Source organism: Aedes aegypti, chromosome 2 (assembly GCF_002204515.2).
Source record: "Aedes aegypti strain LVP_AGWG chromosome 2, AaegL5.0 Primary Assembly, whole genome shotgun sequence".
In the NCBI taxonomy this organism is placed as follows: Eukaryota; Metazoa; Arthropoda; class Insecta; order Diptera; family Culicidae; genus Aedes; species Aedes aegypti.
The window spans coordinates 170,660,569-170,684,541 of record NC_035108.1 but is presented as its reverse complement, the minus strand read 5'-3'; the positions used below and the strand labels follow the sequence as shown (position 1 = coordinate 170,684,541).

Genomic DNA, 23,973 nt, shown 5'->3' with positions numbered 1-23,973 from the left:
AGAGTTCGATTCTCGATAGGACCATTTTCGTGTTTTTCTTTATGATTTTGTTCAACGATTTCACAGACTGTTTGGTGAATTTTCACCAAATGTTCAGCTGTTGAGATTTCGGTGAAATTTCACAGGAATCCGTAAAAAAATCTAAGTGTGCATAGAACAGAAAAAGCAATGAAAATTCAGCATATACCCGATTTTATGGAAAAAAATAAACATCAATCACATGAAGTGATTAACAGAAATTCAAATTTCTTACCGTTAGCTTGGTTAAAATGTGTAATTATACTATCATATTTTACATATTCAAAATAATAGCATGGAAAGAGCTCACCAATCGGAACTTCTTGACTGGAGCTTGTCCAACTGGGTAATAGCTGAAGAACGCCTAAAATTATCTAATCTTAGAAGTCATAACGATACCTATGCAGATAATAAGACTCAAAAGACCAAAATCCTCGTTCCGGCAGTCACAAGTCAAATGAAACACAAGATGAACACTTTGACCAGTATAACTATATTTGCAAGCCACATGCATAAGTACGGATACAGTAGTACGGATAAGGTTGTTCGCTTTACATCAGTCCCTGTACAAAACAGTCATTTCATTCATTCTTCTTTTTCGTCACAAATCTATCTATCAACCCGTGCAGAATACTGCCAGGTATTCGTTGGTTCTTATTAATCAGTTCCTCAATAGCAAACGCCACTTTTTCCTGCAGTTGCTCCGGCGTTAACGATGGATCGTACTCGATCGGTTTTCCCAAATGGGTCCTAAATTTACCCGGAAACCCCCCATAGACCGGTCTCACCGGAAACCTTACGGCATTGTACAGTCGAATAAATAACCGTTTGGCAAAGCCAATCGAACGGAACCCTTCTCGTAGGTTTTCGGTGAACATTGGAATAATAGGTGCTTTGGATTCAATGGCTACTTTGGCGAATCCGACCCGCCGTCTCCACAGCAACTCATAGTTGCTGTCACCGAACTGAGCTTCATAAACTCCACCCGGTGCAATTGATAACATATTTCCTTCCTTCAGCACGTTAGAGCAGGATTGTACCGTGCCAGGGCTTACTTTCATTACCCGAGCCAGACACGACCAACCGGGTAACATTTCTAGGAATCGGTCGCCAACGGTATAGACCAAACGGGATTTCTTCAAATAAACACGCGCCACCAGATAGTACATATCGATAGGAATAGCTCCATGGTAGTATATGATCAACGCAGGTCCAGTTTTCGGCAAATTATCCAAACCACACACTTCGTATCCTGTAAGTGAAGATTTAAAAAATGATGGCTCACGATCAGAGAATTCTGCTCATACTTACCATGAAAAATCCTACCATGGGCATCCCATACAACTGCGACTAAAGTGCGTGCTACGTCCCAAAAATCGAAATCACCGTCATTGTACACTTGTAGGATAAAACGACTGAAATTCATATTAGAAAATTCTTTAAATGAAGTGACCCAACTTTACATTGAAATTTGTGCAATTCTCAAATTTCAAACCTTACACCTTTAATGGACAGTTTGGTATCTAATATTACTCCATTTAAATTTCATCTACTTGAGTACATGTGTCTTTGCAAATTGCTAGCAGTTTCTATGTGAGAGGGAAATCACCGGATTCATGTTTTAACCTCTAAGTGGCACTGTAGTTGATGAATTTGTCTCATTCGTGAAAAAAAGAATCTATATGTATAAAAATTGAAAAAAAAACAATGAAAAATTGAGGAAAATCGGCTCAGAAATGCCTCAGTTAAGATTGAGAATCTTAGAGGTGATCGATTGCAGAGTGCAAAACTTCGTCTTGCCATCAAGTAGGCTGTTGAATACGCTATAGATCGTCCCATACAAAATGATAGTTTCGTCCACTCTCGTTTTTCCGACTTTCCCGGTGAATATCCTGGGATTTTTATACACACAAACACGTCGAAACCCCTGACGAACAAAACGGAGAAATAATCGTTCAAATCCGTTAACCCGTTCGTAAGCCATTTCGTGACATACGAACACCATTCCATTTTTATTTATATAGTTTTAATGCTTTTCTTTTCAACATTAGCCAATTTTATAAGCCTATGCTGAGATAACAAATTTGAAAGTAAACTGCCGCAAATCGTGAGTCAGTACCATCTGTGAAAAGTAGGCATTAAGAAAATTGACTGAGAAGTTTTCGATCTTGTTTTCCATACAAACATTCAAAAAATTACAGGAGATTGGAACATATTTCGATCTCAATGAAACTTTCATAATTTGCTTTTCATTCCGTTACTTTTCCAAGCAAAATATAAAGATGACCAAATAACGATTCATTTTTTGTGTTACACGATGCGAACATCTGCAGTGGGACTGACATGCGTTTACTTTTCATTATGGGACAATTCGACTTGGTGTTTTTTTTCCTAATTTTACTGAACAAAAAATGATTTTTCGTTAGTGCAGCTGGAAGAGCATTAGAAGATATAATGAAAATCGATATCAACTCAATATTGACCAAAATGCAGATGAGACTGACTTGCGATTCACGGCAATAAACTTCAGTCAATAATTTTCAGTATTTTTTAACAATTTTTTCAATGATCTGTAATCGTTTCTTTTGTTCTAAAGATATTTGTTTTTTAAAGACACCGACACGTTAATGCTTCCAGTGGACGATTTGCCCTTTGAAGGAAGCACCACACTAGACAACGGACTAGCATGCAACGCCCAGTGGCACAATCGAAAAACCTTCCTGACGAAAAGTTTTTCGGACTGAAGCGGGAATCGAACCCACACCCCTTGACTCGATGCGGCTAAATGCTTGGTAACACTATCCGCACGGCCACGAAGCCCACATTTTATGACTTTTCAAATGTTTCAAGCAAATTGCTTTAAAATTATGACTTAAGTTTTTATCATACTTCCATTCATAAGTGTTACAGAGAAATTGAAAAAATCCGTAGCAAACCCGAAATAAGTCAAGCTAAGTTTTGATTTTTGTTAAGTTACTTCATAAGAATAAGAAAGTCTTATGTGAAATATGATTTGCTTTAATTGACATATTATTTTGAAAAGTTGCATTATTTGTTAATTTAATTGAAAACATGATGTATTGTTAACTTTGTACTTCCATTTCAACCGACCGGTCTGATGGCTACCGTTTCTGCTTCATAAGCAGAAGGTCATGGGTTCAATCCCAGGCCCGTCCCTTTCCTCGTACTTTGTAGTTTTATATCTCTCACTTGCTTCTATCTTCCATCCTAAATCTATCACACTCAAACTATTCGTTCATATAGCAAACGCTAGAACCAGAGATGGATAAGAAACCGTTTCCCTAACGCTTCCATTTTTCCACGCGCATGCCTTTCCTTACGCCTGCGCCGAAATGCTATTTCTAATTCCTGTTCCTATAGTAGCACTAGCATCACGGCATTAGCAAAATGCTTATCAAAACCGTATTTTTACAAAACTTTTATATTTTTCCTACACAGTGTGGATCAAAAGCTTCCGTTTGATGTAAAAAAAGTTCTTATTTCATCAATTATTTTGTATAATAAAAAATAGTTTCTCTCAGTAGTGCTACTATAGGAACAATAGGTTAACTATAGGCGCAAGGGAGCGCAAATTTTAAGCAAAACTAATTATTTCGATCATTTTTTGAAAAAAATCCAGCTGTGTATAAATGGTACTTAGATTAATGGCTCTTGACCTTCATGTCAAAAAATATTTTGAAAAGATTTATAGCAAAACGGCCGTAAAAAGCCACTAGTGCGACTAAAGGGGACTGTCCACTAAGGGAACACCGACCCTACGGTTTGACTAAAGTGATTTTTTTTTTGACGATTTTTCTTAAATGGCATAATTAAACATATTGAAGGAATAGCTTCATGGTATCTTCAGCAAAGTTGTAGACTGTAACGAGATGAACAAGTTTGTTGAAGACATTTTTTATGTAGGGCTATCAGATTTTGAGATAAATAGTATTGAATTTTTCGTAAAAAATTACACTTAAGCTAAACCGTTATTACTTACTAGTGGTCCCGGCAAACTTCGTCTTGCCATCAAGTAGGCTGTTGAAAAACGATTTGAATCGCCCCATACAAAATGACAGTTCCGTTCATTCTCGTTTTTTCGACTTTCCTGGTGAATATCCTGGGATTTTTATACACACAAACACGTCGGAACCCTTGTCGAACGAAGCGGAGAAAGAATCATCCAAATCCGTAGACCCGTTCGTAAGTTATTTCGTGACATACAAACACAATTCCATTTTTATTTATATAGATAGATAGATAAACTAGTGTTCACGTAATATATGATATTCGGTGAAAATTTCATTCGAATCGGTCCATAAACAACTGAGATCTAGCTTACCAAAGTTGGTCATTTTGTATGGAAAATCGGAAAAGTTGGCAAATGTTTTGTCCAATACTGTATAACCTGTTTGACTTACACCGGTTATGTTGTATGAATTCAAACATGGGTTTTATACTATTTAAATCTTTGAACGATTTTTTAGCAATGAAGTCATTGTTGAGGGAGGCATTGACCGATTTATACAACCATTCATACATTCATCAACAATTACACGTTACAATTCAGACGTCAATAGGCGTCAACTTTCTCGCATACTCAATTTTACACAATTCATGTGATGCACGAATTTGACTTAGCTGCTTCCTTCGATCACTTAGATACATTCCAACCGCACCTCCAATAAATGATCATATTTTAATGAACCGTAATCGGAGAAAAGTTGAATAAAATAATTGCCTTTCTCATTTGCAATGAAATGTAAAACCCACATCTCGGGCCTGCGTAAAAAAATACTGGAATACCTTGAGATATACGCGCGGTTTTTTTTTTCTCTTTCGAACGCTTTGCCATCATCGCATCCTCGGATATATACACGCTAAATATCTTGCCATGCGGAAATCGTGTTTGAAGGGTGTAAGCAAATTTAATGCCTAGCACATTTAATGGAATGTTCTATTAGGATGGCATTTTACTAACATCGAATGTTCAGATTAACAGAATATAGTCATCTTTGTAAATTTGCAATGCTGGGTCCGAATGGTAAGCGTCAAACTTGAGTGTGCTAACGAATAATTCGTTTATTTTAAAAATACCAGTGCCTAGAGAGAATCAACCCAAATGTGTTTATTCCGCTAATTATGAAGTGTCACTTCACCTAGTTGTTCGTTCAGTTGATTGGCGGTTTTGCTCGAGCGAACTCATGCTACCTAGCAGCCAAACACCGCGTCATCGTCTGTCGTCGAAGTTATTAGCGCCTTGTAATTAACCCATTTCGATCCAGAGAATGACAATTGGTAGTACAGTAAGGACCCGATTTTGTCAGCCCCCCGATGAATTTTAGGCTGACAAAATGGGGAACCTGACAAAATCGGGTCATTTTATTTTGTTCCTGTTTTTCAAATTTTGACGTGTTACATGGTTCAATGGACTTTAAAAAGGCTGATGGACATGAGCGTAGCCAATTTTTTTGATCAGGGGCTCCACTAGCGTTGGGCAAATTTGTCCAGAACATCGATGTTACTGAATCGCTTCACATTTGAACTACCGAATCGATTCACCGATTTAATCGAATCCTTTGAATCGATGTTTTTGAATCGATTCGAATCGAATAAAAATTGACATTTATAAAGCTTGAAATAAAACCAAATGCACTTGCATTCGGTTTTCAACATCTTTCAATCAAATTAGTTTCGAAAATCAATCGAACAGATATACTACTTCAAGATTAGTTCAAAATATGGTTTCTTTTCCACAAACTCATTAAGAAATATTTGACGATTTGAACTGAATGAATCGAATCAAAGAATCGAATGAAGAGAATCGATTCACCCGATTTAAGGTGCTCCAAACATCGATTCAAAAAATCGATTAATCGGAAAGCTAATATCGATTTTAGGAACATCGATTCAAAATCGCCCAACGCTAGGCTCCACCCTCCCTTGTATTGGTAATATCAATTTTTAACACTTAATAAAAGGCATTGCCATTGCCTCATCTTGCTACGCCCATGTGTGCATGACATCAAACATCATCATCAATTTTAATGTAAACGTGGTAAAACATGACGATAACAATTTTTTGACAAATTCAAAATAGGCTGACAAAATCGGGTCAAAAAGCTGACAAAATCGGGGGCAGACAAAATCGGGTCAGTACTGTACCAAAAACAGTGTTTTGGCATTGAGAGCCAGTAATTTGTGTAACTGGTTATTGTAACTGATTGGTTATAACCCAATGCAGCAGTTTCTTTTTACTGTTTTTTCTCTATTATAGAGCTTAGTGACATTTAAACACACGTAGACTAGCATACGCTCGTCATACACAGTTTGTTTTTGTTTTCCTCAAAGAAACTTGCACACCCTTTCCAGACTCATTAAAATGCATATGGAAATATTACCCAATTTGAATAATTTATACCCGGATTCTGGGTGTTTTTCGAGACAGAGTGCATATTGTTTTCCTCTAAGGTTCACAACTACTTCTACACTAGAGCACCCATATCATTGGGCGTGATAACCACTATGGGGTGATTTTACATTTTCCAGAAATAACTATATTTTTAAAGAAATGCTGCTAATGTTTCCTTGTGGAATTTCACCATTCAGAATAACATTAGAAATACAAACAGTAATGCTCGCAAGAGTTTCTTCTGGGATTTATTCGGATTTTTCTTTAGGTTTTTCTTCAAATTTGTTTCCAGAAGACCTTCCAATGCAGTCTCATTGTTTTTCTGAAATTTCTTCAGGATCCTATAGGAAATTTTATTGAATTTCTTCAAGGGTTTTCCAGCAATTCCTCCAGGGCGTCCTGCAAAAAATATATATAGTTTATTCCTAAGTTTTTTTTCCTGGTTCTTCATTGATTTTTTTTTTCAAATATTATTCCAGGAATTATATATAGACTATTCCGAGAATCCCCCCTTGAATTTTCTCCAAGAATTATATAAGCTATATTCTTAGGATTTATCCCAAAACAACTTCAAAAATACAAACAGTAATGCCCGAAAAAGATTCTTCTGGGGTTTATTTTGATGTTTCTTTAGGTTTTCCTTCAAATGTGTTTCCAGAAGTTCTTCTAATGCAGCATACAGCAACATTGTTAGCGCCCAGCGTTGGAGACGATTGGCTCTTTGTTGCTGCCAAAAATCTTGAGAAGCGGCTTGTGGTCGGTCTGCAGCACGAATTTGCGACCGAAAACCATCTTGTGGAAACGGGTTACTGCAAACACCAATGCGAGCGCTTCCTCCTTAATTTGACCATAATTTTCTTCCGCAGGTGTGAGTGGCCTCGAAGCATGAGCGATAGCTTTGAAAGAGCCATCGGAAAAGCGATGAAGGATACCGGCGCCCAAGCCGTTTTTGGAAGCGTCTCTTGCCACGATGATTTCCTTGCTGGAGTCGAAGTGTGTCAGCAACAGGTTGGATACCAGGATGGGCTTGAACCGATTTCCAAACAGTATCCTTCTTCAGTAGACGGTCGAGTGGCGCACGGAGCTCTTTCATCTGGCCATCAAACCGACCGTAGCTGTGACACATTCGCTGGTGGTCATATATCGGAGATAGCGCTAGTTTTGGCTAAATCTGGGCGGAGGCCATGTTTGTCGACGATATGGCCCAGAAACTTTATCTGGGGAAGGGAGAAACGGCACTTCTCGATGCGCAGATGGAAACCATACTCACGAATCCATTGGAGCAGAGCGTTCAGTCTGCGGTCGTGCTCCTCTTGAGTCTTTTCAGCGATTAGGATGTCGTCAAGATACGGCTTGAAAGCCGGAAACCATGATGTCGATGATCCGATGGAACGCTCCAGGTGCAGATTTGATGCCGAGCGGCAGTTGATTGTACAGGAACAAACCCTTGTGAGTGTTAATGGAGAGTAGTTTCCGAGATGCTTCTTCAACTTCGATCTGGAGGCAGGCATCTGATAGATCGATGCAGGAGAAGAAGCGGCAGCCGACAAGTTCTGCGAAGATGTCGTCCAGATGCGGCAGTGGATGGCGATCTGACTCGAGTGCGTCGTTGAGACCCGTGGAGTAGTCACCACATATGCGTACGGAGACATCGGATTGGCGAACCACGACTATTGGTACAGCACAATCGGAAAACTTGACTGGCGAGATGATGGCGTTGTCTTGAAGTCGTTGCAATTAAGCGTCAACTTTCGAGAGCGGCGTAGGCAACCGGTCGCTTGGGGAAGTACACTGGGCGTGACTCTGGCCTCGGATAAATAGTTACCGTCGCTTTGGGGCAGCATCCGAGCGTGGACTTGAACACTTCCGGAAACTTGGCTTGAAGCTTCTGCATCGTTGCGTTCGAGTTTTGCTGGACAGAGTTCATTAGCGAGCTGAATGGAACAGACCGGAGATCGAACTGATCGATTGTTCCTATTCCGATATCGTTGAGATCCGGATTGCTTGTGACGAAAATGCGGCCTGCTTTTGTCACCTACGATGTCGATAATATCACCAGATGCGCCTACGGCGACTACTTACGTGGTTCTGATGACAGGCTTACCAATCGATGTCCAAATGCACTTGAAGATGATAACGCTGCTGCTGAACCGTTGATCTTGATTTTCGCATAGGTACTTCCGCTGCTTTTTCGACTCGCTTAACCGAGATACCCTTAGACTTGACGGCGTCTTTAGGTTTCGGTTTGTTGAACTGCTTCGATGATGGCTTCTTTTCGGATGAGGAGCAGTAACCTTCCTTGTGGCCTTTCCGCTTGCACTTCGCACAGGTGTGTGACTGGTAGGGGCACTCCTTGACGAAATGTAGATCCCCACTGAACCAGCAAGGTGTATTCGGCTTGTTCCCCTTTCAGGTTGAAGCACGATAACGAGTGATTGCGTTGCACTCCTCAACTAGATTTTCAAGCTTCAAGTTGGCACAGTCGGCGGGCGGCGCATTTTCTTCAGCTTCCAACTTTCCGATGAGCCTGGTCCGGAAGTCCGAATCGCGCCGTCGTTCTTGTTATATTGAAGACTCTGGTAGCGAACGTTGAAGAGGGACTTTTGGCGTCCGAACAGCTTCTTCAGCTTCTTAACAGTGCCTTCGAAGTCAAAATCACGTGGATGACTCGGACGAACACTGTTCACGTAGCGTTCGTGGATTTGCGTACCGATTTTCCGCAGAAGCAGCCTTACCTTCGCCTTGTCGTCCAGCTGCCTACCGTCCTCCTTGAACACGTCCTTGTACCGGGCGTACCTCGAATCTTAAAAGACGCCGCCGTCTGGGTCGTACCGAAACTCGTCGATTCAGGGGAGAGTGACTCGATGATTTTCTCGCTTCCAACTTGATTGGGGTCGCCCTCCTGGAGAGCTGCAATCTGCTGTTGCTGGTTTGCGATGATATCGGTCAGCCGGAGAATCGCTTGCATCATATCTTCGTTGGACATGCTTGATTTCGCGACGGCTTGAGGGTTTCAGTGGTGGAACAGGAACAAGAGCTTGAACGGAAAAAAAAACTTGACAGGAACAGGGCTTCCTTGCTTTCTGGAATTGCAAGAACTTTTCGCTCGTCGCCAAAATCTGTTACGTTTTAACAGTCAGAAAAGATTTTACGTTAAGGTGATTATAGAACGAAGCCACACCTCAAATTTTCAAGAGCACAAGACTTGAGAACCAAACAGTGCTCCGCCTTGAAAATCTATCCCATTGGTCACCACCAGCAAGCAATCAATTTGATTGGTTTGCAACGCGAATTGTTGTCAGGTACTCTCGTCTTGTACACTTCGTGTTTGGCTTTGTTTTATAATCACCTTAAGGGGGCAAGATACGTCATTGATTTCGGAATTTTCAAAAGCAGTTTTTTTGTTCAAAATCAAGAAAATTTACAGGAAAATGTGTTCATTGTATTCCATTCTCCAACTGAAACACAGTGAATACATTTTCATCGAATAATTTTCAATTTGAAACAGAAAAACTGCTTTGGAAGTTTCGATGATGACGATGATGGCTTACTACGAATAAAATAATTTGTTGTGCACAACACAATTAAATTTTCTAATTCCAATTAAGATCTTAAGGTTCTATTTGGAATCGCTCATTTGCCAATATTGAAACTGTTGTTTTCTCACAAACATCTCAAAATTCTAGAAAAATAAAAACGTCCGTCTCTTCATTTTGTCAGTTATTATAATCGGAGTTCTTGTTTTTCTTGATTTGTCTTAAGCAATCTGCTTTTTCAGTTTTGAGAAAACTGCTTTTTCAGTGACAAATATGATATAGTAGGAATATATTGAAATAAAAGTCTTGCGATGGGAAAAACTGTGGATTTGAACAAACATATTTTAACATCTTCTAAAACAACGGTATGTTGGTTTTAACTTAAAACTATAAATGTAATGTACAGTCAACTCACTGTCCTATACTCGATATTCGGTTTCTCGATATTGGTTTTCATGGCTACCCCGATGATTTGCACTAGTTTCATGTTCTGTAACTCGATGGTCCATTCAATATCGAGATAGGGAGTGTTGACTATACTGTTGTTAGAATAGAACTCCTTCCATTGTTTGTGCAATTCAAATTTTCTCAGGTTCGATTGAAAAATAATAATCATATAAAACTTATTTTATGCATTTTATGGTAGATAATAATCAAAATTTGTTAACCACTTTTTTCCACCCGAAGACATCGTCCGCATGTATGCTTCCATTGAGAAGCTTCCATCCTCCGAGGATTGAGGTGGGACGTTGGGATTGGAGTATACGTTTTCTGTTTTGCCAGCCTTTAATTGGGATTAGCTCCCACGCAACTCAACTGGTATCCAGCTCTCGATTCCAGAACGACGACATGGGGCAACCGCATGAATGAATGGATAATCCACATTCTTTCAAGTGTGGCTCGCTCTATAGCTGGAGTACAAGTGTGATGGACGCCCCCTCTTTTGCGTATCTCAGCTATTAGGGGGAGCTCCTAGGGGTGCTCGCAAATTGTTTTAGTCAAGCTGTACCGGTTTGGTACCTACATTTTAACATTTTCAATATATCATTGATCATCGATCAGTTATGCTGAATGGTTCTATTGTCTTTATGAGAACTTATTCTTGTAATATGAGAACCTAACTTGTAAGAAGTGTTACAGGAGTCATGTCATATCATGTGTCTCTAGTAAATTTGGAATTGCTGAATCTAGTGGCATTAGATTAGCATTAGATCAGGAATGTTGCAGCACGTCACAAGTTCTAGCAATAGGTTGCCAAAATCGTATAAAATACTGTTTTTTTAATGTTCACATTAAATGTGAACTACGATTTATCAAACTTTTAAGTAATTTAATCCACCAATCATGCAGAATAGGACTTAAACTTTTATTTCGTTAGCAGTTTGTTTGTTAGCAGTCAACTCTTCAAGGTCCCGTCAAATCAACGTAACGTCTGGAGTGCCCCAGGGTAGCGTATTGGGTCCACTGTTATTCAATATCTTTGTGAACGACTTGTGTTTGTGCCTTTCATCTTTCAAACTCTCGTTCGCCGATGATCTCAAATTCTACCGTATCATACGTTCATCACTTGACTGTTTTGCGCTGCAAGAGGACATCAACACTTTGCTGATCTGGTGCAGCGACAACGGTATGCGTGTCAATAATGATAAATGCAAAGTTATAACTTTCACTCGCTCCAACAACCCCGTTACCCACCAGTACCACATGGAATTTGCACATCTAGAACGTGTAGCTTCGATCTGCGACCTGGGAGTTACCATCGACGCTGAGTTACAATTTCATGAACACGTTGGAATCACGACTGCTAAAGCTTTTTCAGTCCTGGGACTAATCCGGCGCCACGCTTCAGAATTCACTGATATCTATGCTTTGAAAACACTCTACTGCAGTTTAGTGCGGAGCATTCTTGAATACGCGGCCCCTGTCTGGTCACCGTATTATGTTGCACCGATACTCTCCATTGAACGCGTTCAAAAGAAGTTTGTTCGTTTCGTACTTCGCTCCCTTCCTTGGAATGATCCGGACAATCTTCCTCCGTATCCGGATCGCTGCCAACTGATAAGTTTAGAACCGCTGACTGTCAGGCGTGTAAAAATGCAACGTCTATTTGTATTTGACATTCTTAACGGTGCTATAGACTGTCCTGCGCTTCTCGAGCAAATATCTCTGCAAAGTATGCGTAAATTAGTGCTAAGTGGTTCAGTCTGTACGATTTTAATTCGAAGACGGTGATTATAAATAAATAAATAAATAAATAAATAAATTAAATTACAAGAATCAATTTTGATTGATTCGATTTTCGCAACATGCCTGCAGTTTTCATGCAAAATTCAATGTTTATTTTATACGGCAAAATACAATACTCTTCTAAAGCATCAATAAATATAAATGTTCCACAGTGTAAAGTTTGGTTAAACTAACAATTTCGAAAATATTTTTTCTCAAAACCATCTTCAATTTCTCTAAGATTGCACATCCCGAGTTGCGTTCGTCACATCCGGTGTTATGACAACAGTCATGGTCGATTCAATAAAACTTGTAACTCAATAACAAACTTCTGAGATCGAACCACTTCAAAGTAAAAGAAGGTGCGCATCTTCTGAACGATGAATTGAAAGAATTCTAAAATTCCATTCATAACTCGGGCTATTAGCACGACACGGAAAGGGGAGGATGATTTGTCGATTTGTCCCCATTCATTGACTCGTAGCTATAGCGAGCCAGTCGTAAGAGCGCACGCTCCATCTGCCGTGGGTTTGTTCAATAAAAATGAAAATAATAATCCCATAATAAAGGCATGGCCGAGGACGAGATATTCAAATGTCATCTGCAGAGAGTGGATCCCATCGATCGTTTCAGGCCGCCTCCATCACTAACCCACCCGGACCCTGTCCTTGTGGGCTTGATGGCATGGCAGTACCGCCATTTAAGGCCGGCCCGGCAAGTGTGGGATGCCGACGACCTGGTAACAACAGTTACACACGTACGACGACAACCGATTTCACTATCTTCATTCAGCAGGCGAGGTGAAGAAAGATCGCTTCGGTACGATACAGGTTTTCCAGTTTTGCCTCCGCGAATGTTTGCGCCATTTTCGTGTAACGTCGTTGCCTACGCTGCACATTGGTCCAGGGAACACAATTTGGTGGAATAAATAAATAATTTGAAAAATTCTTTATTTCTGAACATTTGCTTGTATGGTCAAGGCACGTTATATACAGTCAACTCTCTCTAACTCGATATTGAAGGGACCATCGAGTTAGGGAGGTATCGAGTTACAGAACGCAAAACCAGTGCAACTGCGATTCAAGGGACTATCGAGTTAGTCATAAAAACCAACTTTTACTATGGTTCTCGAACTCGATATCGAGATACGGAATATCGAGTAAGGGAGAGTTTACTGTGTATAAGTATCCTAAGCGTCAAATTTAATAATCTGTGAGATTATGAATACATTGTTTGTCGGTAATTTAAAAAAGTAAAAAAAAAACAGTTCCGGAAGTGAAATTAGGTCATTTTTGAAAAAGTATTTATTACCGAAAATCTAAAAATAATGTTGCCATTGTTGTCTGAAATACATTTTTTTTATATCTCGCATCACAATACAAAAGGGGCCATACCCAGATTTTCAGCTTTGACGAAATTCGATGTAAATATTTATTACCACATTTTCAATTCGTTTTTCAAGAAAGCAAACCACTCAATCCGATGTTTTTCTTGTTGAGTGACGATTTAATGTATCTTTAGATTCAAAATCGAATTTATTCTAAAAAAAACATTGGACCATTTTTGTTTTTCTTTATAGGCCAACTTGATTTTAATTAGCGTGCTTTGACCCAATGCTTGGCCCTTTTTGTTCACATCGAATGAACAAGAGAGAGTCATTAGTCACTATGCTGCCAATGTTTCCACAGTTAGTGGGCGCTGGATAATGCTTTCAGATGGTTTCAAAATCTGATTTTTTTAGTTTTTGATCATGGGCCCTTCAGAATTGTAACGCGAGATATGCTAATTTAGGTAGCGGGAAAAACTTTTGATTTTACTTCGGAATGTTACGTCTGACATGGAGTTCTAATAATTAACCTAAAGTATACGATTTGATAGATAACTTTGGATTGTTCTAGCAATATATGTTGTTTTTGTTGTAGTTTTTTTTTATTTTACAATCAGGCCTTCATGCCAAACACTGTCAAATGATTCTTCTTTCTCTATAAGAGCAAGACCAGTAGAATAGCTTTCAGATTTGTTGGAAAAAAATAACTCATAATTTGTCTATTTTATCCACAATGAGTTTATACGAAGCTTTTGACTTGTGCAGAATTATAGTAGGTAAAGGAGTTTCAATAAAATTGTAGCATTCAATTGATTTCCTTTCCCTGTCTTCTTCTACCATATCGAGACAAAATGCACAGTAATACTCATATGTCATTTTCAAACAAACTATATATGGCTCGTCACTACAAATGTCGGCATTATTCCTGTTTCATATAATTTAAAATATATACATGTAATTTTCAGTTTTCGACATTAATAAAAACGTCTTTTGAATTGTTCGATATTATAGATGTTGACCTATTTTTTAAAGCTTCTACCAAAAACTTCTCGAGACAACAATACAAAACTAGCTTTAAATATAAGTCGTATATTTTCCCCTTGTCCATGGATCGCATCACCGACCAGAGGTGACTCCCAGATCTTTTCCTCCCTCACTAATAAACACCCTTGCCGTGGTGATTGTGGAGATGCAGAGGTATTCTCGGTCTCTAGAAGCAACAATCATTACACCCTAACATTCCTTCCCCATCCCAACTGACTGTAAGGACTTGGCCGGCGCCGTTATTGATCAATAATATTAGATCTGCTAAAATTGCACTTCGAGAGTAAGCGGAAACTCCCATCCCTTATTCATTTGGATCGTAGTGCAATTATTATCAGTTCCGATCAATCACAGAGTAGCAACCATTGACATGTACAGTCAGTCTATGCTATGCTATGCTATGCTTTATCCACAATGAGTTTATACGAAGCTTTTGACTTGTGCAGAATTATAGTAGGTAAAGGAGTTTCAATAAAATTGCAGCATTCAATTGATTTCCTTTCCCTGTTTTCAGTAGTAAACAGATCTTTCAGAAAATTGTTATATTTTTAATAATGTTCGACATTGTAAACCATTGTCAGATCCTGTATAGCGTTGGGCAAATTTGTGCAAAACATCGATGTTACTGAATCGATTCACCGATTTATTCGAATCCTTTGAATCGATGTTTTCGAATCGGATAAAAATTGACATTTATAAAGCTTGAAATGAGAGCAAACACATTTGCATTCGATTTCAACATCTTTCAATCAAATCAGTTTCGAAAATCAATGGAACAGATTTATTACTTCAAGCTTAGTTCAAAATATGGTTTCTTCTCGACAAACTCATTAAGAAATATTCAACGATTTCAACAAAATGAATCGAATCAAAGAATCGAATGAAAAGAATTGATTCACCCGATTTTAGGTGCTCCAAACATAGATTCAAAAAATCGATTAATCGGAAAGGAAATATCGATTTTCGGAACATCGATTCAAAATTGCCCAACGCTAATCCTGTAAACCTACCAGAATATCCAATCCAGGCGTAATAATTTGCAAAGACTCTTTGTATTCGACCTTCTAGAGAAAACCCTGTAATGTCCATCGGTTCTAGAAAATGTTCCATCCTACGTACCAAACCGCCATTTGTGAGAAAGTGAAATAATATATACTCCCGTGCAAAAGTATGTGTTCACCCCCTAAAACAAGTGAAAATTTTGTATACGAAATTCAAAACATGTTTTTGGGAAAATATCTACGAAGTAAGGATAACTCATTGCCTTTAGAATGCGACATAGAGAATTTCAATTGGACAGGTAATCACAGAGAAATTAACAAAACACTTTTGTATGTTTTAAGGGGGTGAAACCAAACTATTGCACGGCAGTGTACCTAATCGTTATCTCTATTATTTTTCAAGTTTTTAATTTATTCCACTTAATTTAGTACCGTGAACCATTGTGCACTGGCCTGTCGTCGTAGGCATTCCGTGGCGAGGCGGAAATGGTCGGTTAAGATTTGTACCGATTCGGTGAATTCCTACTACATATTGGGTTGGTTGGATCGGTTTTATTTTCTTCATTTTTATTATCGCCTTCTATCGGTGCAAGTTGCTCGAAAGCTGGTGCGCTGATGGGCTTGGTGCTCGAGGTTTGAATGTTTGATTACGATACATATTTTTTTTTCTTGCGCAGGTAAAACCAATTGCTGTGGTTCAGTCATTCACAAACATTTAATATTCCGAGCAGATCCGGAGATGGCACTGGCGAATGGAGATTTGTGATGATTCAAGTGTTTGCCGAGGTGTTGGGAAAAGTATCTTCTTTTGAACAAACATTGAACGGGCTAGACATGATGTCTCTGGTGGATTTTTTTGTATACCATGCATTGTATTTCGTGGCTTTATATGTACTTGCAGTCTATGTTGGTGATCTCCACCATCATAGTAGATCGCGAACATGTGCTCTGAATTTCATATAGTTCAATGGGATTGTCATTGTATACATCAAGTTGGCTTATGTACGATTAGGTTTAATTCTCACCGAAATTTCAGCATGAAGTTATCTGATGTTAACGAAATGAGAATTGTTGAATTTGAATTATTCACGATCACGACACACTTCGTCAGCTTGAAGCTTTTAGCCCAAAGTGATCCAAAAAGTTTCTCATATAACGGTGTATCTTATGGCTAAGTTACAGACAATTCGACAGACAAATATTCCTGATGGCACGTTTACTTTGGCTATAACTTTGTTCAAAATAAGTTTATTAAGTTTCATCAAAACAGGGCTGGTAGCAGGGCATTTCGAGACTGCAAAATATTTGGTCAGTACCTCAATTCAAGTCTCTATATTTAATAAAAAGTCACTAGGACATCTTCTCTAATCAAAATGAAATTTCTCTTGGAATGCTTTCAGGGTGCTCCCTCACACATTTCTCTACAGATTACATTTACCAATTTTCTCAGGAATTCGTCTAGAAATTCCTCCAGCAATGTCTCAAGGGATGCTTAGAGCAATTTATCCAGCATCTGTGCTAGGATTTTTTGTTTCTTACACTGAGCAATTCTCGCTGAAACCAGGCCGCCATCGGCACCCATCGTTAGAATTCCAATTTTATGTCACTGATCGCTAGTTTTAGATAAAACTTTAGGGTGGTCCTTTCTGTTTTCTCAAATTGGTGGACCCCTCGTACGCCAGCTAGCTGAACAGTTTGCGAAAAAGCCCATTTTTTGATAAATCTTGGGTATTTCGTCACGTGATATGTCTCATATTTCGCTTGGAACACATAGCAAACTTAGTGGCATCGTATAGAGAAAAGATATAGCTTTCATTTGAAATCGAAAAAAATTTGATTTTGATCTTGAATTTTGATAGAAAAATCGTTTTTTCACCATTAGCGCACCGCTAGTTTTGAATTCTGAGATCACCATCAGAAAGCTGAGAAAAAATTGCGTAAGATAGGCTACAGAAACTAGGTGAGCAATGGTATTTACCCTATCAAATGAACGATTATCTAAATCATGTTCTACGATTTTGACGCATATGGCGAATGCAATCAATACAAAAATCTTTTTTTGTACTACAAAGAAACAAGTTTTCAATCTTTGGTGTTTTATCGAGTCGAGTAAAGAATATGAATATTATTTTAAGTTAAAAAATCGGGTGGCCATTTTGGATTTTGACGCCATTTTGATATTAAGTAGAAGAATGAATTTGTCACCTTGATAGCACTCAGCATGTCGAATTTAGTGACCACCAATAAAAAAAAGGTTACGTATACTCTTCTTCTTATTATTCTTCATTTTCCTGACGTTACGTCCCTACTGGAACCGAGCCTGATACTCAACTTTATTAGTTATAAATCCAGGTTATTAGACAGGAATTTTCTTTTATAATGCGATTTCTGACAACAGAATAATTCTACGACATATCTTTGAATTCAGTAATAATGAATAAATAAATTCAATAAATGAAAACCGACCAAAAACATTGATTGTATTAAACAAACATTTTTGTACCATTCATTTAATGAAGTTTATAGATTGGGCAACGGGACATTAGTAAGTCTTGTTGTAATATCTGTAGTTTTAACGTAAAACATTGACAAAAGTGCATTAATTTAGAATGGAAATCTTATATTTTGAAGCAAAAAAACATCCTTGATTTTTTGAACCATAAAGTATCGTTTTTACTGCCGCCCAACATGCATGTGAAAAATAGCGAAATTGAAAGATGAGCAGCAGGTTTTGTTCTAATGTGGACGTAATGCCGAAACGCAGGTGTATTATTTCGAGGTTGGAAAATCTGGCGACCATCTTGAATTTCGAAGCCATCTTGCTTTTTAGCAGTTAAATAATGTTTTACCATCTCAGTGCTCATCATGTTTAATTATGAGGTCTCCGTTAAAAAATAACAATCAGATTCTATTTTTCTTATCTTATCTCAGTTGTTCAACTGATTATTCATTTCTATCAATGGTTGAGACCAAATAAATGAAAGAAATAATGCTATTTTTCAACTCGAAGATATGCAGAAGAATCATTCAGGTAGCAAACAAGCGTTAAAAATCATATTTGATAATTTGTTTTTAAAGCTAGTTAAGCTGAGGGGCTGGCTCTGTTCCAGTAGGGACGTAACGTCAGGAAAAATAAGAACAAGAAGAATTATAAGTGTAACGGTAGCATTAAAGTTCAACATGTTGAGTGCTAACAAGGTGAAAAATCATTCTACTACTTAAAACCAAGATGGCGTCAAAATCCAAGATGGCCGCCCGATTTTTTAACTTAAAATAATATTCATATTCTTTACTCGACTCGATAAAACACCAAAGATTGAAAACTTGTTTCTTTGTAGTACAAAAAAAGACTTTTGTATTGATTGCATTCGCCATATGCGTCAAAATCGTAGAACATGATTTAAAAAATCGTTCATTTGATAGGGTAAATACCATTGCTCACCTAGTTTCTGTAGCCTATCTTACGCAATTTTTTCTCAGCTTTCTGATGGTGATCTCAGAATTCAAAACTAGCGGTGCGCTAATGGTGAAAAAACGATTTTTCTATCAAAATTCAAGATGGCGGCCAAATTCAAAATGGCCGCCAAAATTTTTTCGATTTTAAATGAAAGCTATATCCTTTCTCTATACGATGCCACTCAGTTTGCTATGTGTTCCAAGCGAAATATGAGACATATCACGTGACGAAATACCCAAGATTTATCAAAAAATGGGCTTTTTCGCAAACTGTTCAGCTAGCTGGCGTACGAGGGGTTCACCAATTTGAGAAAACAGAAAGGACCACCCTTAAGTTTAATCGAAAACTAGCGATCAGTGGCATAAAATTGGAATTCTAACGATGGGTGCCGATGGCGGCCTGGTTTCAGCGAGAATTGCTCACTGCAATTGTCTCAAAGATATCCCAGTTCCTCCTGCAGAGATTTTTTCAGCGTTTTTTTATTCACTGTTGTTGCTTTACTTTAGGAATTTACTCACGCACCTACATGAGCTCCTAAAAAAAAAATAAAAATAAAAATAAATAAATAAATAAACACACAATTGTTCATTCCAGAGCTTACAATGAAATTATGTTAGCGATTTTTCGGGAAAATTTTCCAAAGATTCCAAAGTTTTTTTTTCAGACAATTCTATAGGAATTCAACCACTGTGGATTTTATTTCAGGAAATCTGATAACTCTTTCAGTATTTCCTCAATACATTCAATAATGCGTTCGTTATAAAGTTCCTCTAGTAATTTGTCTGATAACACAGATCGACAAAAAAGTCGATCTGAATGCAGTGTTTATCATTTAATGACTCACCATGGTATTAAATCAAAATTATCAAAAATGTCGAATGTGACAAATATGCAGTTATGAGTAGCACATTGAAATTTAAAAGGTTTTGCCGAAATTTTGGACGTGCTCCAGCAAATGCTTTTGTGTTGAATAACAATCTATTACCGTAAGAGACTTACGGTATGATTGGAACCGTAACAAACTCGGTTTCTAATGTCGCTTCCGAATAAATTAAGAACATACGATACTTCTCTTCTAGAGCTACAGTTCGTCCCCTTCAAACACAAACCGGGCGCACACACGCCTGATCGATTGCAAGCGCTAGGTTCACTATACTAATAGTGCACCCTTCCCGTTGAATGAAATCGATTTCCATCCATTCAAGAATCCATTTTCATTCACTTTTCTGTGCCGTCGTCTGCTGGTAGTGGTGTCCGCTGCGTCGTACACACAACGTTGACGATATAGTCTTCGCGCCCGCATGTTTTCCCCCCTCTATTTTAGGTTTCTTCAAAGTTTTCATGAATGGGTGCATTTTCTCCCCCTCTTGGACTAGTTTCTCAATTAAATAGTTTTACATCATTCATATTTATCGTAACAATGCCGGATTGAGTTGCTGTGTTGCGGTTTGTGATCATTCACCGCACCGCGTCTTTGTGTCTTCGGATTTCGGACGAACAAATTGTGAGAATCGGGTTTATACGGGCGATTATGAACAATGAATTTTTAATTGGTTAGAGTTAGATAACTGTTTCGGTTTGTCTGCCAGTGGTTGGTCTCCTTCTAGAGTTACTATAGAAACGACAGTTTATTGCACCATTGCGTAAAAAAACATGCCCAAAGTTTTTCACCCGAATTCGTTTTTTGCAATTCAGTATCATAATGAAACAGTGCTGAAAAGTAGCATTTTTTAGTACTGTTTTTGTTGGTGGGAAAAGTAGATCGTTATATTGTTAATTATCTTGATTAAAAGTAGGCTGATATACAACGGAATAGTAAAACAATCACTTCAAAATTTCGAAAATCTTGCAGAGTTTTGTAAAGTTTTGGCAAAAAACGTATATGAGAACTCATACATGCATGGCCAGTGAACTGCTTATAGGTATGGAAGGAAGTTTATAAAACGATATTGTATGGCTCCTTTTTGAAAGTAGAGCTGGTGCTGGTGTTTATTTTAGTAAGTTAAGACTGCAGCATTATTACCTCCTTGGTAAACACTGCACCTTTTTCAGGAGGATATTTTTGCTCCTATGTGGAGTGTAATCAGTCCGCCAACAGCACATAATAGGTAAAGTAGCAAATTTTTGTTCAGAAAGCCAAGCTTTTCGTAATGGAAATCAAGTCAAGTCATAGCGTATCATCGTACCTGCCACATGAAATACGAATGCGAAAATGGCAAACTTGACAAAGAAAACTCTTAACTAAGGATTGTGACGAACTAAACTTGGAAAACAAAAGCCCTGTATTTTCTCAAACAGCTTTATCTCCATCCTTCAAATGTTGCAGTTTGAGAATATACTTCAGAACTATTGTACATGTATTTGGGTTTACAATGTTGTATTTGCGAACACATTCGATTTGAGCAATAATAATTTCCCTACAATTAGCAATCAAATTACGACATATCCGTCGCCGCTAGCATAATGGCACATTTGCCACCCACCAGCATCATTGCCAATGCATTTTTATCAGGTCAACATTGCAACATTGCATTTGCTTTAATTATCACCATCCAATAATTGGATTCCCCACCGAACCATCGCCGGCGTTCGTTCGCTGCTTTGCCCCCCATATAAAGCCCACACAAAAGTGTGCGCTGTAATTACGCTAATGCTGTTGCCTACCCGACCAGTGAATTACAACTAAGTTGTATCTTAATCACACCAAAATTTGTTACAAATAACAAACTTTGTTTCGTTTTGGTGGAGAAAATTTGTAAGCAAAAATAAAATCAGTTTTAATAACAAAGGCTGTTCTAAATTTATCCTAATTTATAAATAACGTTGTTCAAACGTGAATTAAATAAAAAAATAATGTAATTGTGTAATGAATAATGAACCAATGAGTCATATTTTTGTTTAACTTGTAAAGTAAATTCGCTAATTATTGAACATCTCATCTTAAACACTCATTAACCAAAAATACAACATATTTTCTTAGAAAAATGGTGCCCACTTAGTATCAAAACCTGCTACAATTATGTTGCAATCCCCTGGTCGGGTATGCAGTGCAATGCTGTGCGCATCGATCTGGCTGGTTGGTGCGGCGCAAACTAGTGTGCAAAATTCAATTTACCCCCTTACATAACAGCTCAATCGAACGACCGGGCACTAATTATCTACCGAATGGATGGCTAATTTCCAGACTCAATTTATAAAGCAAGCTGGCTGGCGATGGTGGTGCAGCTAAAGTAGCAACTTCCGTTGCTCAGTTCAATAAAAAGCACGTGTTTGTTCCTCCATTTGTAGGGGCAGCATCGTCACTTCCATCCATTTGTTGTTAAATAGTTTGGTTGGTGTACGGACAGCGCAGACGGCAAAAAGAGTCAGTCTCATTTCATTTGATACTGTTGGTGACAATACCATTCAAACGATAGCTGTCATGTCGTCGTATGGTTGTTAGCAGGTCTCTTTTTTAGAAATTTAATCACTATTTTATGGCAAGTCTTTAATAACTCTCCATTTTTCCTTATTTTGTTTGCAGTAAATTCTGATGCAGAATTCTTGTGTTTCTAGAGAAATTTCAAAAACTATCACATCTCACGTCTGATTTCAAGAGCACCTTCACATTGTTTTCTGATTTCTCAAGGAAAATTCGTGATTTCCGGGATATTTGTTCTGGAATACTTTCAAGCACTCGTCCAGAGATCACTATAGAAATTTCTTTAGAGATTCCTCCACCTACTGTCCCAGAATTTTTTGTAGCGATTTTCAAGAAATGCTTAAAACAATTTCTCCGGAAATTGAGCACCACAACGCTACCAGCCATAGTAATTTGCACAGAAATCCTAAAATAGTTCCTGAGAAAATATTCTATGGAAATTTTCCCAGGGCTGTCCCAGGATTTCTTACAGATGTTTTTCCACAGAATCTTCAACATTTTTTTCAGACCGTACTCTAGGAGAGTACTCTCTCTTCCAAGAATTTTCACAAAAGATTCTTTAGAGTTTCTCAAGAAATACGTTTGAGGATTATACTAAGAAACCCTAAAATTCATATGCCGACCTTAACAGTTATCGTTCCAGGTTTTTTCATATGGATTTCTCCAAAAACAGCGTAACAAGTTTCAGCTACTTAACGGATTTCAACTATGTGTTAGTATACTAGTACACATATCTTATTTCTAAAAGTGGCCAAAGGATCTTGGGAATGTTCCTGTCATCTGAGTTTTTTCGGTGGGTCACTGGGTAAGATCGGGTAAAAATGGTATTGTGCTTAGGGTTTTGGTACCGGGAGGCCAATTTCTGGTACCGAAATACCGGTACTGGGAAGCACTCAGTACCGGTATTTTCGGTACTGATGAAAAATGTAATAATTGTGTGAGTCAATTAATTTTTTCACAACAAATTGAACGTAGATTTGGTCAATTTTGTTGATGTCGAACTTCTTAGGGCGATCAAGGAACGTATTATATAAAGGCTTATTCTTACTATCACCTTTTCAGCACTAAAGATGGTGTATCTCCGTATAAAAAAAACCTTAAAAGTACGAATTATCGATTATCAAATACAAATGGGGGTGAATATTAAGTTTTCTGGATAACTGGGTTTCAGGATATTGAAGCATTTAAAGGTGCTTCAATTATGGTACAAAGATTGATAAAAATTGTTCGGAGTAATTCTTGAATTACGAGTCTCTCAAGTTAAAAGCGAAATATTTATTTACACTTCACGATGCATGGACAAAACTTTGAGCAACTTCCGGATAGGTCAAAAAAACTGATGTCTGTAAATTTTGTTACAGAAATACGCACACGTATGGCAGTTAAATATTGAACTTAGAACATGCTTTGCATTTTTAAATCAAACTTTTTGAATGAAAAGCACGGTGATAACATGAAAATCGTCTATAAACCATTGATTATGCACGATTTTTCGACCCACATAAAATATTACACATGACATCCGCAACTT

At 38.0% G+C, this 23,973-nt stretch overlaps 2 protein-coding genes across 3 annotated transcripts in view; one reads left to right on the top strand and one right to left on the bottom strand.

Moving 5' to 3' along the window:
• Positions 1-23,973, top strand: part of LOC5571886 (eukaryotic translation initiation factor 5B) — a 314,657-nt gene that overhangs the window by 52,099 nt on the left and 238,585 nt on the right. The window lies entirely within an intron of this gene.
• Positions 491-1,461, bottom strand: LOC110676199 (transmembrane protein 68-like). The gene is made up of 2 exons (XM_021843133.1): positions 1,330-1,461; positions 491-1,270 (listed from the first exon to the last, which is right to left on the bottom strand). Exons 1-2 carry the CDS (start codon positions 1,442-1,444, stop codon positions 600-602), a joined length of 786 nt encoding a protein of 261 aa, XP_021698825.1. The 5' UTR covers positions 1,445-1,461; the 3' UTR covers positions 491-599.